The 16,240-nt window shown below is 35.0% G+C and overlaps 1 protein-coding gene across 1 annotated transcript; it reads left to right on the top strand.

The window, feature by feature from the left end:
* The first annotated feature begins 589 nt into the window (after positions 1–589).
* Positions 590–16,240, top strand: LOC115980076 (AP-2 complex subunit alpha-1-like). The gene is made up of 27 exons (XM_031102309.1): positions 590–1,077; positions 3,571–3,702; positions 4,193–4,318; positions 6,541–6,603; positions 6,688–6,785; positions 6,881–7,088; positions 8,983–9,054; positions 9,135–9,227; positions 9,587–9,688; positions 9,865–9,962; positions 10,226–10,307; positions 10,447–10,535; positions 11,040–11,145; positions 11,307–11,372; positions 11,818–11,924; positions 12,016–12,120; positions 12,217–12,337; positions 12,477–12,659; positions 12,841–13,077; positions 13,773–13,853; positions 14,030–14,194; positions 14,332–14,418; positions 14,516–14,641; positions 14,738–14,818; positions 14,910–14,981; positions 15,501–15,580; positions 15,664–16,240. Exons 1-27 carry the CDS (start codon positions 946–948, stop codon positions 15,809–15,811), a joined length of 3,060 nt encoding a protein of 1,019 aa, XP_030958169.1. The 5' UTR covers positions 590–945; the 3' UTR covers positions 15,812–16,240.

The following is a 16,240-nucleotide window of genomic DNA, read 5'->3' as shown; positions in this document are numbered from 1 at the left end:
TATTTTCTTCTAAAAAAAATAGAACACTATTTGCTTATAAAAAATAAAAAATAAAAAAACTTTGGCAATATATTGGATAGACAAAATTTAGTTACAAAATTGGTTGTAATTTTATACTACAACCTTATTCAATATCTCTTTATTGGAGGTGAATCTTGACAAATCCATTATTAGATTATATCTCCTTCTTATATCTTACATGTTTGCGAAATTTCTAGAAAATTAAACATTAATAGTTATGTCATCAATAAATTATTTAAATTGCAAGTTTTTGTAATTTAAAATTATACAAAAATTATAAACTTGTAGATCATATAGTAAATAATATTCGATTAATATAAAATTTGACATATATATTAAGAACGTAAAAAACATACATTTCAAATATTAGGTTTTCAAAATATGTAATAATATTTATTTTATTTGAGCTAAACTTTGTTTGTAATATATTAAAGTTTTAAACAGAAACGGATAGAAGAGCAGATGAAAGTAATAAATACAAAAAAAAAAAGAAAAAAAAAAGAAAAGAGATAAATGATGGGTCAGAGAGAAAAACAAAAAGTATTAGGTGGAATATGAAAGGAAATGATACAATTGGGGCATAGTAAATAAAAGTCGTCTCCCTCCCTTTACTCCGCGACGGCTTCACCAATTTTCCACAGTCTACCTTCTCTCTCTCTCTCTCTCTCTAGAAACAGAAACAATTGTTTTCTCTCTCTACAATCTTTTAGATCAAATCCCCTTCTCTCCCTCTCTATACGCATTTTTGCTTTTTTGAAATTTTTTTTAGGAAGCTGATCTTCTCCAAGATTGCTATATATAGCCTTTTAGATCCAAAACGCTGAGGCGATCTGAAATTCGCGAGGTCAGAGAGAAACGATTACGGTTACGCTCTCTCTCTCTCTCTGTCCGTGTGTGCGTGTGAGAGTGTGGATCTGAGCGGCGATGGCGTTGTCAGGGATGCGAGGCCTCTCGGTGTTCATCAGCGACATACGCAATTGCCAGAACAAAGAGCAAGAGCGCCTCCGCGTCGATAAGGAGCTCGGAAATGTCCGTACACGCTTCAAGAACGAGAAGGTAAGGGTTTCCATTTTTCATTTCCATCTTTATCGTACATATGCATTTGATTAATTTTGCTTGAATTTTGATTCGGCTTCGTTTACTTGCTCATCATTTCGATTGATTGGATTGTGATTTGAAGCAATTTGTGTGTTTCGTTAGCTGAAAATGTCGTAAACGGAAGGAATTTTGAATTATTGGATGTACTACTAGGCATAGTTGAATTGAGCATGTGAAATTCTAGGTTTGAATTTGAATTATTTGCTTTAGTTTAGTGAGCTACTGAACGTAGAGATTTGATTGATGGTGACTTCTGTGATTCATTTTTCTAGTTGTATATGCTGGCATTGGCATGTACATTTTATAATTTTTCTGGAATTTTAATTCAGCTTCGTTTACTTGCTCATCATTTCAATTGATTAGATTAGGATTTGAAGCAATTTGTGTGTTTTGTTGCTGAAAATGTCATAAACGGAAGGAATTTTGAATTCTTAGACATGCTACAAGGCATAGTTGAATTGAACATGTAAAATTCTAGGTCTGAATTTGAATTATCTTTGCTTTAGTTTAGTGAGCTACTGAACATAGAGACTTGATTGATGGTGCCTTCTATGATTCATTCTTCAAATTGGATATGTTGGCATTGGCATGAGAGAGGCCTTTGGTTTTTCAAGCTTGTTTTAAACTATCTTTGGAATAGCTTGCTAGGCATTAGGAACTTAGTGCTGAATGGAGGAAATTATATGTCATAAGATTTAGTATTAATAGCTCAATGGGACTTGTTAACTGTGACCAATTAATTTTCTATCCCAGGATTTTGGTTATAATAACTAGTTTTTATTCCTTGAATTGTTCGGAGCTATAATTTCAGAAGATAATCATGATTCTGAAAAAGTGAATATGGCTCAATCTGCAAAAGTGAACTTCAGATTTAATTTGCTTGTTTATGTTTTCCCTCAGCTCTTGTAGGATTAGATCTGGTATGTTAATGAAATCAAATAAGACGGGAAAAATGCTTCTAGTTTTGGATCTCATATGGGGTAAGCATTGCACCCAAGCCCCTAATATGGCTCAAAGATATTGTTTCATTAATCATTATACTGAAAAGTTTGAAGATGTAATTTAGGACTGATCATCTGTTTTGGATAAAGTTCAAGTGGTCATATTCAAGGGGAAGCCGATAAATTTGGGACTTTTATAGATACTACTTAAGGGTCAATTTCTTTTGTGTTTAATAGAGATTGTGAAGTACCTAGACTCTCTGCTGTTAATCCCCTAATATTTGTTCTTGGTTTCTTGTTTTTTTGTAAGTGTTGGTCTCTACTTAGCGGCTTTCCTGGCATTATGTCAAATTTAATTTAGAAATTAAAGTATAAGAAGCTAATTTTTTCCCTGTGGATTTTTATGAAGGGAGTGTAAAATTATATTAGCAGAAACCATTGAGATTGAATTTCACAATACTAGTTTATAGTTTAGACATCTTGTAGGGGCAGCTAACAAAAGTGAGACATACTTTTTTTGTCAGTATATAGTTGGTAGGGTGGCAAACAAAAATAACACTTACTCTGGTCATTCTGTATTTGCTGTTCTTGTTGTTGTGATTTTTTGTTGACTTCAATAAATTCTGGACAAAGATATAAGTTTGGATGAAATAAGGCACTATAAGACACTGGATATTCTCAACTTCCTTGGTGAAGGTGACTTGTCCATGTCCAGACCAGCTAGTGAGACTGATTGTTAGCTCACCCTTAGTTTTAGAATTTTTGTGCAGAAAGTCGTTTTCGCTAAAAACATTTATACAGACACACATTGAGAACTTCTTGAGTCTCTATTTTGCAATTTATGTTTGTGTTTGTGTGTTAGTTCACTGGCCTGGTGATTGAACCTGCTGTTCAAATCAGTGTCATTATATCAATTTTTAAGGAATTTCGTCACAAAGAAAAATGTCCATCTATATCTATTGATTGGTTGAATTGCAAATTTTCCTGGCCACTTCAAGTGATGCTCAGGAATTAATCCTTGGTCAAAAAACATGCTTGAATGTCAGCTTGGGCTGTTAGACTATTATTTTGCCACTAATTCAGTGTTCTACTTCTATCCTGTCTGGGTGTGTGAGTTGTATTTACCTACAAAGAAAAGATTCTGCCAAGAGCCTTGTAGCTCAACTGACACCTCTGATGTTTCCAATGGAGACATCTAGGGTTCAAATCCCTCCTCCCCATTGTACTATTGGATTATCAAAGAAAGAAAAAAAAAATCCTTTTGCACAACTGCTTTAGATTCGGTTCCCATGAATCACTGTGTCATATGTGTTTTGTTTGTTTAGTTGTTATTTATTTTCTATTTTTAATTATAGTTTCCTGTATTATTTTGGTTGTTTGCTACTTTGAGAATAGCTGTTTTTATATTTCCCTTGTTGGCAACAACCATTGCTTATTCTACAGAACATTGGCAATATCTAATCTAGACAAGTGAGCTATTGATTATTGAAGTTTTTTGTTCTTTCAATAGGGTTTATCCCCGTATGAGAAGAAGAAATATGTTTGGAAAATGCTCTACATTTATATGCTGGGTTATGATGTGGATTTTGGTCACATGGAAGCTGTTTCTCTAATATCTGCGCCAAAGTATCCAGAAAAGCAGGTAAGTATCATCTTGCATGTCAATTTGAGCCAATGAGCTCTGGCTCAAGACTTCCTCTTCCTAAAAGTATGGATTGAGGGTTCAAAAACACATTGAGTGTATGTGTAGCATATCAATAAAATAATATTAATGATTTAACAACATGGGTTGTGTTGTATTTTGCGGTATAACCTGAATAACTTAAATTAAGCTTAGCATCTATGTTATGTGCCCCAATTCTTTGAAATAATTATAGATCTGAATTTAAAGAAATATTAGAAGAACTTGGCAAAATCCAAAGTTCATTCTTAACTGCTAAAGACCAGGAATTTTTTTACTATGGCTTCATGGCTTTGTTATTATCAAACTTGGGGTCCTCAAAAGACATGTTTCTCGTCTCATATTTGTTTTAATGCTCAAAGCTAGTCATATATTGGCTCGTCCTCTATGTCAGAAATACTTTCACTCTCAACTGTCAGATCGATTTTTATTGTCCTAAAAATGGGTGCAGGTTGGTTACATTGTGACAGCATGTTTGCTAAATGAGAACCATGATTTTTTGAGACTGGCGATAAATACTGTGCGCAATGATATCATTGGTCGCAACGAGACTTTCCAGTGTTTGGCATTGACTATGGTATGACAATACGATTGCTGTTAACATTTTAAGAGCTTACTATTTAATCTGCCAAAATTATACTTCCTGTTTGACTTTACCAAGTGCTTCTGGAATATTTAGCCTGCACTGTAATTCATATTTTGATCCTTCACTTGTCATGATCGCAAATATGACCTGTACTTTCTGTATTTGAAGGGCTGTTACGTGGTGATGCTTTACAAGCAACGTTACTGTTTTTCCTTTTGTGTAGTTTTTTTCTCTTAAATATTCCAAGATATATGGTGTACAATTTCAGATATACAATGTTTTATGTTGGAAGCAGTTATGTTGAAGGATGTTCTGTAATCATTTGTTATGAATAATGGCAAGACTTTACAGTTAAGAAGTGTTTTAGTTAATTTGTTTCAAATGCTAGGGAGATTCTTTGTTGGAATCAAACTCCATCTTGAATGATGGCATTGTGACATGTAGTATATGCTTATTTGGATAAGACTGACTCTAGACTGATTATTTTAAAAAAATGAGCATGATTCTGTGTATTTAAATATCAGAGACTGTATTTGGATGAGCATATTTTCATTGGCTTAGAGTGCGTTTGGATGAGCTTCTTTTTACTTGTTTATTTTGTTTAAAAAATAAATTTTGTAAATGTGCAACTGTACTTAGAAAAGGTGAGGTTTTAAAAAATTATACATAAGCTAGTGGTGAAAATAGGTTGACATTAGATAAAATAAATAGATCCTTAATTTGTTTAAAAAATAAGTTGTGTAAAAGTACAGCTATACCTAGAAAAAATCTGAGGCTTTTCAAACCTATACATAAGATTGTGGTGAAAAAAAACTGGCATTTTAAGCTAAATCAAACAAATGTAAAAGCGCGTTAGAATTTTTAATTATCTATCATAAGGAAACAGTTAGATCATGCTTTGATCACCTACATGGTTTTCTTCAAGAGTAAATTACATCAACCTCTCTTGAGGTTCTGCTGAAATGACAATACCCCAAACATTTTATAAAATGATACTCCCCTTCTTAAGACTAACAGAATATTCCATTTAAAAAAAAAATTCCTATTAACCATACATACCTCAAGGGAGTATCATTCATCGACAACCCTCGCGGAATGAGGGTGTCATTTCGTCCATAGTTTGGATAAGAGTCTTTTTAAAAAATTGAATATTCTGTTATATCACAGTTTCAGAGGGCATGGACCTAACTGTTACATTTATTCAAACCTCAAGAGGGGAGTGTCATTTATACAAACTTTTTTTTTTTTTTTTGGGGGGGGTGGGGGGTGGGTCATTGCAATAAACCTCAAGGGAAGGTGGTTTATTTTACCCTTTTATTTTCATATTCTACATTTTCCACTTCAGTAATCATGGGAGACTAAATCCTGGCAGCTTGTGGAATTCTGATGTTGGAAGAATCCTTTACAAGGAAAAGACTAAATAATTTCTCATGCAAGTGCACAATTTTTTCTACTCAACAAAGCCACGTTTTTACTTTACAATTTGGTCATATTTTCTTATATAAGTTTCCCCATTCTCTTTTAAGTAGGGTCTTATTCATTCCTGAGCATAACATCAAGAACGACTTGGTTCATGGATCCTCTCTTTTTTTTTTTTTTTTCTTTTTTTAACTTGGTTCATAAAAGGTTTGATCAACTGTTTTCCTCTCGCTATCTTTAAAACAAGCATCCTTTCTCCTGGTTTATGACTGCCCGTAAGAAAGTCTAAAGCTGTGACAGTGGATCCTTCCCCTCATTATACACCCTTTCTTTTCTCTTTCGTAAAATTTGGTTACTTTAGTCTGTACCTAGATTCTCACATACTTTCTATGAAGGTGCACTGATTCCATTTTTCTGAAAGACTTAGCAAGTTTTTCATTTTTCACTAATTGAAAAAACTTAGCAAGTTTTCATTTTTCCAATGTTACATGTAACAGCACATGCAATGTGCAATCACTTGTATGTGAAATTTTCTTCTCAAAAAAAAAAAAAACTTGTATGTGGAATTTTGTTTTAAGGCATTCCATTGTTTAACTATAGTATTGCGATGACTATTTGGTTTCATTCTTCTGAAGTTTAGTCTTTTAAATTATTGATTTATCAACTTGTCACTGACGCAATGTCTTCCTTCTTGTTCCTCTTGCATATCATTTCTTGTGCTATACTATATATTCAAAATTGTACCTCTGTCATGACCTCATGTGCCCCTCCATTGTTTGTCTTCATTTATGTAGGTTGGCAACATTGGTGGGAGAGACTTTGCTGAGTCGTTAGCACCTGATGTCCAGAAGTTACTTGTAAGAGACCACAAATTTTTATTTTTTGGAGACCACAAATTTTTTTAATTTTAATTATTGATTTAACCAAGTCTTTTGATTTAGATCTCTAGCAGCGCCAGACCACTTGTGAGAAAGAAGGCTGCATTGTGTTTGCTGCGCTTGTATAGGAAAAATCCTGATGTTGTCAATGTAGATGGCTGGTATGTTTGAATGTTCCATTTTTGACAAAAGGTTGTTTTCCTGAAATAGATTTTCTCGTGCTTATTTTGTTAGTCCATTTTGCCATATGTCTTAGGGCGGATCGGATGGCACAGCTATTAGATGAACGTGATCTTGGTGTTTTGACATCTTCTATGAGTCTTCTTGTTGCCTTAGTATCAAATAACCATGAAGCATATTGGAGTTGTCTTCCAAAATGCGTTAAAACCTTAGAGCGGCTTGCCAGGAACCAGGATGTTCCACAAGAATACACTTACTATGGTATCCCATCTCCCTGGCTTCAGGTTTGTGTTCTTTTTTCCTCCTGCTTTGTATGTAATGGATGCCAAATTGATGCCCAATTTAGCCAGCATTTCTGATCGTTGTTGCCAAGAATGCACTCTGTGCTAGATGAGATAAATTGAAAACTGAAAAAACTTTGGAATCCTGCGATTGCTTGTGATGCAATCAGATTGGTGGTCCCTTGTAGACTGACTGATAGACAAAGAAATTTTTATGTAATAATCAGCACATCCTTGTTTATCTGGAAGAATTTGAATTTCCTTGTTAATATTATGCATACACGTTCGTATTCATAAAACATAGGGTAAATTATAATTTTGATCCCTGATATTTGGGGTAAATTTGATTTTAGTCCCTCAAATTAAAAAAGTCGGTCCTTTAAATATTCAAATTTTAACAATTTAGTCCTTCCGTTTTATTTTCCATTCACATTTTGCATACATGGCGGTACATTAAGAAAACTAAAATTATTTGTTTTTAGGACACCTCAGCCCATTCACATGCTTTTGTTCTCATCCCCCCATGGCCCCTTCACCCCAGACCAAATACCCTAGCAACCAAACCTAAAATAACAACTCCCACTTAGATATCCCATGCCATGAAAAAATCTGAAGCACAAAAGAATTGAAAATTGGTTTTTATTGGGGAGGGGAGAGAGAAGAGACATGGATGGACTGGGCGCTTCAGTACTCCAGGTTGGACTTTGATCTTCTGACATAATCGACAATGGTCCATGCGACTCCATTCAAGCAGCTGAACATGACATCGGATCTCTAGAAGCTTCCAAGAATGAAAACCACCATTTTCAAGGCTGTTGGTTTGGTGGATTTACTCGAAATCTTACTGGGTTCTCAATCTATGAGTGGGAAAGTTGAAATTGGAGGTAGAAAAATAATGTGTGTAATAGATTGCTTGTTATTTTTTATTACATAAGTTACCTCATGCTTTTCTTTTATTTATTTTTTATTTTTATCCTTGGTAGCATAAAGTGGAGAAATTCTGAGAGGAAGATAATCTTCGTGAATGACTAATTGGTTGTTTTGGGTTTAGGCTCTTAGCTTGTGGGTGTGTTGCTGGAGTCTTTCACTATGGGTAGGTCAATGAGGGCTGGGTCTTGGTTGCCAATGGTATGGGGTGTGGGATGGTGTTTTAGTTTGGACTTTGGAGGCATTCTAAGGCAGTTGTAATGAGAAATGGTGGAGTGGGCTCACATAGCGGCTGGAAACTGGAGAAAGAAAAAGAGGGAAAAATAAGAGAGAGAGAGAGAGAGAGAGAGAGAGAGAGAGAGAGAGAGAGAGAGAGAGAATGAAAATTTTAAGGACTAAGAGTATAATTTACCCTAAAATGTATGTCTGTATATTCTGGAAATCCACTGTCAAAGAGGCCATGAAAGAATAAATGTATTCTGTGTGTAAGTTACGACGATCCATCTCACTTTTCTAGTGGCTCATTCTTGATGGTCAATCTATAAAACTGGAGTCATTCATTTTATGTAACATCTAAATGTCCTTAAATGTTTTAGTAATGGATATGATCTAAATTTTAGTTGGAGATATATTAACTATAAGTAGGAATTGACAGTTTTTATTGAAGAGACTGCTTCTTAATACTTTTTGCCATAGTGCGTACAGTTCACTGTGGTTTATTCTAAAACATTTTTTCTTCCGTATGGCTAGAAATCCCTGAAATTCTATTTATTGTTAGCCTAGAATTGGAATTTTCTTATTTGTTGATATTTTAGATCTATGATACAGAATTATGCTACCCGTAATTAGTTTCAGTCAATTTCCATTCTTAAGAAATAACCCAGTGTGGGTGATTGATTGTTGAGGGTTTGTAATAGGTCAATGTATTAACAGGTTCATATTAATGCTTTTTAGCACTTGGTTAATGCAGGTTAAGACAATGAGGGCTCTTCAGTATTTTCCAACTATTGAAGATCCAAATACCAGAAGATCATTGTTTGAGGTTCTGCTTTTGTTAAAAGACTTTTTTTTTTTTGGGTCATGTTTCTTTGATTATATTAAAATTTGATTTCGGAATTTCAGGTCTTACAACGGATATTAATGGGGACTGATGTTGTGAAAAATGTAAATAAGAACAATGCATCACATGCTGTTCTCTTTGAAGCCCTTGCTCTAGTAAGTTTGTGGCCCAAAAAATCTTTTTAGCATATGGTATTTGTTACCTAAAATGGCTTATGATTGTTTAATGGTTTAATGGTTTTTTATTGTTAACAGCTCTTATGCACATTCATAGTTCGTGCATACATACAATGATGTATTTATGTACACATGCACAAATGCATATGATTGTGTAGACAATGTTATTGTGATGTGATCTTGCTAAAACTAACCAAAGGATGAAAGCTTTTGGAACTCTAGTATTTTCAACTGGATTTTGTGGGAACAAATTGCTATATACATTGAAGGATTCAGTGTTGTTTCTTGACACTTTCATTCCTTGCAACATACTCATGTTCTGATTGGCCCTTCCTTAGGTCATGCATCTTGATGCTGAAAAAGAGATGATGTCTCAGTGCGTTGCCCTTCTTGGAAAATTTATTGCTGTGCGTGAACCAAATATTCGGTATCTTGGCTTGGTAAGTTTTAGAAACACTACAGTTTATCTGTCTTTATGATTGGTAGCATGTTGAGACTTTTTTTTTGATAAGTAAGAAGAAAATTTAATTGAGACTTACTATATCAAAATCTGGAAGGGTAAATTTAATTGCTACATTGTAACTGCTTGATTTGATGTTACATTGCTCTGGTGCAGGAGAATATGACTCGGATGTTGTTGGTAACAGATGTGCAAGATATCATCAAAAGACATCAGGCTCAGATCATAACCTCATTGAAGGATCCTGACATCAGGTTAAGTTTGCTATCATGCAGTGTTTTCGTTACATTCTGAAAATTTTAGAACTCTTGATACTGCCACTAATTCATTTGCAATAGCTTTCTTTTTTGTGCGGCACATGTTCTAGCACTGAAAATTATTTATTATTTAATTGATCATGTTAATTAAAAGATAAATATTATGTTCTACTCTGGAGGATGCTAGCCTCCATGTATGTGTGTGCACACAGGCGAGCTTATAATTCCTTCTGCTTAATGAAGTCATTTTGTGTGCTCAGTATTCGTAGGCGTGCTCTTGATTTGCTTTATGGTATGTGTGATGTTACAAATGCAAAGGACATAGTTGAAGAAATACTGCAGGTATGCCAATGCTGGTTGTGGACTATTTATTTTGTGTAGGCAGTCTTATTTGAATTATATATATTTTTCTAATATTAGCTTGCTGAGATAGTTTCCATTTCAATCACAAAATGAGTAAGCCATTTTCTGTTCTTTTCAGTATCTCAGTACAGCAGAATTTGCAATGCGTGAGGAATTGTCACTTAAAGCTGCTATTCTTGCGGAGAAGTTTGCCCCTGATCTGTCATGGTAAGCATGGCACTTGTGTGCAACTTCTTAGGATCAGACAAAACTCTATTGAAAGCATGATATCCAGATTATTCACGTATAAATTAGAAGGAAATTAACAAGGGCTTGTGCTTCTATTTTTATTATGCCACCATGATTGCATCAATTTAACTAAATATAACAAATAATAGTTGATGTTAAAACTACACACATTTAGCTTCACTTACGAAAGTATATCTCTGCGGGAGTGGATGCCAAAATTATTTATAATATTTCACTTTGGTCAATTGATGCGTTTTTCAGCATTCAATGTTATGCAAGTAACTCAAATGATATGCCAATTGATGTTATACATAGAATTTTTTTTTTTTTTTTTTTTTTTTTAAGTAAAGAAAATTTTATTCAAAGTCATAAAAAGAGTCACCCAAGTATACAAGAAGTATACAGCAGGGGACCAAAACAATCAAATACATGCATTCTGAGTGTTTTGTGCAAATGATATCATTCTGTTTTAATATGACACAGGTATGTGGATGTGATTCTTCAATTGATTGACAAGGCTGGGGATTTTGTTAGTGATGACATATGGTTTCGTGTTGTGCAGTTCGTTACAAACAATGAAGACCTACAGGTAATCAAAATGTTCTAACATATACTTTGTGCTTCCTCTATCTTTTCTTCATTTCTTTTTTCTTTTTCTTTTTTCCTTTTTTGGATGTGGATGAATTACCTGTTTCTAAGACAAATTTTTATATTTATATTATTTAACTGAGAGTTTGTGCATCTGATCAGCCTTATGCAGCAGCAAAAGCCAGAGAGTATCTTGACAAGCCTGCTATACATGAGACTATGGTGAAGGTTTGTATATTGTATACTGTGTCTCCTTTGTTTTGGTTTCATGATAATAATTTTAAATTATATATATTTGAGAAGAACTAGAGATATATTTTGGTTTTGCTTTGTTTTGTCTTTCACTCTATATTGCATGGCTCATTGCTAGTGTGCTGTTGCTGAATTCTAGATTAGAAATGCAAAATTTTGGTTTCAAAAAAAAAAAAAAACTCCTTTTGAGCATGAGTCTAATAGGCTTAATGGGGATTTGCCGAGCTTTACCAAAATACTCATCATAGACTCATAGTTGCATGCTGTCTTTGTTTATGTTCATGTGCCAAGCTTAACCAAATATTGGTTAATCCAGATCAGCCATTTGGAGCTTAATTAAACGTATAATAATACATCAAACAAGCATTTTAATTCAGTCAAGTGTCTTGAGTTCATTTGTGAATTGGCATAAATGCAACAGGTCAGTGCATATCTCATTGGAGAATTTGGACACCTTTTGGGCAGACGACCTGGGTGTAGTCCGAAGGAATTATTCAGCATCATACATGAGAAGCTTCCTACCGTATCGTAAGGGCCCTTAACCCTTGTTTACTAATCTCTGGCTTTCATTCCTTCTAGCATATATATAAATATCTTAGAGTCCTTTATTTATTTACAGGTCTTCTACCATTCCTATTCTTCTTTCAACATATGCTAAAATTTTAATGCACGCTCAACCCCCAGAACCAGAACTACAGAATCTGATTTGGGCAATATTTAACAAGTGAGATTTTTACCTTTGCACCCTGTATATTGATTTAGTTTGTCACAAATTGATGTAGGTTTCTATTACACTTTTTTTTTTTTTAAATTCATGTAGATACGAGAGTTGCATTGATGCTGAGATACAACAACGAGCTGTAGAATATCTTGCCTTGAGTAGGAAAGGTGCAGCTCTAATGGATATATTGGCTGAAATGCCCAAATTCCCTGAGCGGCAGGTGCATTGTAGTGCAGTTTTTCAGTGGAAATTTACTTTCTTGTTTTGTAGGATGAGTCTCTTAATACTTAATAAATGGTTTTATTTGGAGTGAAACTGAAGGTTTTTGGCGCTAACTTTAATATGTCTCTATCATTTAGTCCTCATTGATCAAGAAGGCTGAAGATATTGAAGTTGATACTGCGGAACAAAGTGCTATCAAGTTGCGGGCACTGCAGCAAACATCAAATGCTCTGGTTGTAACTGACCAGCGGCCTGCGAATGGGACACCTCCTGTCACCCAGCTTAGTCTGGTAAAGGTGCCCAGCATGAGCAGTAATGTGGTTAGTGGTTGATTTTTATTTTTCTTTCTTTCTTTTTTACAAAATTCTTTTTTTGTGCTTTTTTTCCTGAACCTACCATTGTTGGTGTAATTTCCCTCATTAATTTTGAAATCTTAGGTTGAATAGTTTGTTTGTTTATGTTATTAATTGGAAATTGATGTATGCTTGATAATCTTGACAGGATCATCATGTAGCAGATCAAGGATTGTCCCAGGAGAATGGAACCTTGACTACAGTAGATCCCCAACCTCCGTCAGCCGATCTCCTTGGTGATCTCTTGGGTCCACTGGCTATTGAAGGCCCTCCTAGTGCTGATGTCCAGCCTCAACAAAATATAGTCTCTGGAGTGGAAGGTGTTCCAAATGCAGTGGAAGCCACAGCAATAGTGCCTGTTGGAGATCAGACAAATTCTGTTCAGGTACCATTGACTTTTTTCATGATACATTGTATTGCTTGTTTGAAGAGGTGGGCAAAATGAAAAGATGTTATGCAGTGAACTCTGGTGTAAGTAGGAATACTCACCTTGTTTACACTCAAACAGGGTTATTTTTTATTTATAAAAATTTTAACTTAATAAAAAAAAAAAATCTGGTTTGATTGTAAACAAGGTGAGTATTACATTGCTCATGCTGGACTCGTTCTTGAGTGATCTCAACTCTTGAGAAAGCCTTTAATAAGCAAATCTCAGTTGAGCTTGGGTAGCTTGAACTTTTAGGAGACAAAAATGAAGTCAAGCTTAAATACAAGATTGCTCAAAATTGGCTCATTTGCATTATGAAAGCTAGAGGCTTCTTGATTAAGACTAGATTGTCTCAATCATGAGCTAAGCTCAAGCAGCTCAGCTCATTTTGCTTCCCTATTAATCTGCAGTCCCAATAAAAATTTTCACATTTTTTCCAATCCTTCCCCAAAAAACTTTATTCCTTGCAAGATGGAGAGCTTCTGCAATAGACTTTGCAGCATATCCTTGTTTATTGGGTTTCACATCTGGTTTTATCAACAGCAGAAAAACATGGTCTAAGTCTCAACTGCTATGTGCTTTAAGATAGTGACCGGGGTTGGGTGTGATTAATTTAACTTTTAACTCGCTAATCCCATTGTTCATCTTTGCAGCCAATAGGAAGTATTGCTGAAAGGTTTCAAGCACTGTGCGTGAAGGATAGTGGTGTTCTATATGAGGATCCTTATATCCAGGTTTTTCTTCTCTTTCTGCAAAAGTTCTTTCATCATCTGTGACATATTTATACTCAACTGTATGCAGTTTATTATAGGACAACCTCCCTTTGTAGTATTTCCTGTTGGCCTTTAATTGTTTAAAAAGTTAATGCTTCAACTTGGTGTTGTGGTAATTTTGTTGTTTGTTACCCCAGATTGGCATTAAAGCAGAATGGCGAGCACATCAGGGGCGTCTTGTTCTTTTCTTGGGAAACAAGAATACTAATCCACTACTTTCAGTTCAGGCTATAATATTGCCTCCATCCCATTTGAAGTTGGAGCTCTCATTAGTCCCAGAAACTATTCCTCCCAGGGCACAGGTGAAGACTATTTGCTATTCACGTAGTAGATCGCTGATTGTTGGTGTATCTAATAGCCACTCATCTTTTGTCCTTATTCAGCTGCTTCTTCTTCTTCTTCTTTCTTATTTTTTATTTTTTAATCTTTGGTTGTTTAGGTGCAATGCCCACTTGAAATTGTTAATCTCCGCCCTAGTAGGGATGTAGCAGTACTTGATTTCTCCTACAAGTTTGGTAACGATATGGTACTTATATCTGTAACTTATGTGTTTTTTTGCTGGCAATCAACACAAAGCTAGGTTATATCCATGGCTTTATCTATCTTACTTGTCCCTATCATAGGTCAACTGCAAACTCCGTCTTCCTGCTGTATTGAGTAAATTTCTTCAGCCTATACCAGTGTCTGCTGAAGAGTTTTTCCCTCAATGGAGATCACTTTCAGGACCACCTTTGAAGCTTCAAGAAGTGGTATGTACCTTTGCCTTCTCTATAGCATTAGAGTAAAATTTTCTCCCCATTAAAAATCTGCTAATTGTTAATATGCTCATGTTTTCCTGTGAACAGGTTAGAGGCGTAAAACCAATGCCTCTCCTGGGCATGGCAAATTTATTTAACAGTTTTCGGTTGATGGTTAGTCCAGGGCTTGTAAGTATAAAGAAATTTTAAAAAATGTTGAATTTTCCTTGGACTCCTATTAGTTGTATGAAGGTGTTCATTTTTTAATTCTCTTGTATAGGACCCAAATCCAAACAATCTTGTAGCAAGTACAACATTCTATTCAGAAAGTACAAGGGCCATGCTCTGTTTGGTAAGTGATGTCCATCCATTTTCAGCATATAACTTCTATGATTTGATGTGTTGCTATCGTTTTCATTATTTAACCTGACCTAGTATGCAAGACTTAAAGTTTAACTTAACTGAATTTTAAAACTTTTGGTCTACATTTGGGTAAATGATTCCACATTTAAGTAAATGATCACGGGTGCATGTTGTGACTTGCCAATTAAAAAAAGTTATTAGGGGAAGGCTTTCTTTAAAAATAAAAAATAAAATAAGGGAGAATAATTGGTAGGTGGGCAATTGGGAGGAGAGAGTTAGTTGGGAATAGTAGCACTGCTGATTACAATTTTATCATTTTATTATAATTTTTTATTTTTTGGACAATGTTGAAGGACCTTTTGGGAATATAATTGGCAAAAGATGCAAATTGAAAACTTCCTCGGTGTAGATAATGCTTTCGTATTGTGATTTTTAGAATATAAGATTAATGATGTAATAGCATTGTATGAGGTTGCTGTTTTGACTGTTTTCTTTTATGATACTCCAGGCTAGAATTGAAACAGATCCAGCAGACCGAACCCAATTGCGTTTGACAGTTGCTTCAGGGGACCCTACATTGACATTTGAGTACGTTTATAAAATTTTCTTGTCGCATACTGCTAACCTAAGTTTAATACCTTCGGCAGATTTTTCTGACTGTTGATGTACAGGTTGAAGGAGTTCATCAAGGAGCAATTAGTTAGTATTCCTACAGCCTCCCGTGCTCCTGCACCGGCGCCACCAGCACCTCAACCAACCAGTCCACCAGCAGCAGCATTAACAGATGATCCTGGGGCTTTGCTGGCTGGTTTACTGTGACAAAGTGGAATTTTGAAGATTTGTTCATTATACACATGTAAACCTGATTTATACAGCGGGGCCACCCATGTCCCTCAAGTTAAAGATGTGGATAAAGAAAATCAAGATGCAAGGGCTGGCGGCATTAAAGGGTGAGCTAATTTAGTAGTCGGCTTAGTGTTATGAGTGGGGATTTCTAAAGGGGGGGTTGGTCGCGATTTTGAGATTCTTTATGCACAATGTAATTGTGCCTTGGTGAGATTTTTTTCTCTTTTGGGGTGAGGGTTTTTCATTGTTATTCATTTTTTTTCCCCTTCCCACTTCACTGGATTGGCTTCTGTACCATGAATATTTGACCGCCATGTAAGATATACTACACGAAGTAGAACCAGTTGTAACAATTTGCATCATTTGTTTTTGTTTGTTAATCCATAGTAATATTTTCAATAA

This window comes from Quercus lobata, chromosome 1, assembly GCF_001633185.2.
Source record: "Quercus lobata isolate SW786 chromosome 1, ValleyOak3.0 Primary Assembly, whole genome shotgun sequence".
Taxonomy (NCBI): domain Eukaryota; kingdom Viridiplantae; phylum Streptophyta; class Magnoliopsida; order Fagales; family Fagaceae; genus Quercus; species Quercus lobata.
This window is presented reverse-complemented; position numbering and strand designations above follow the sequence as displayed.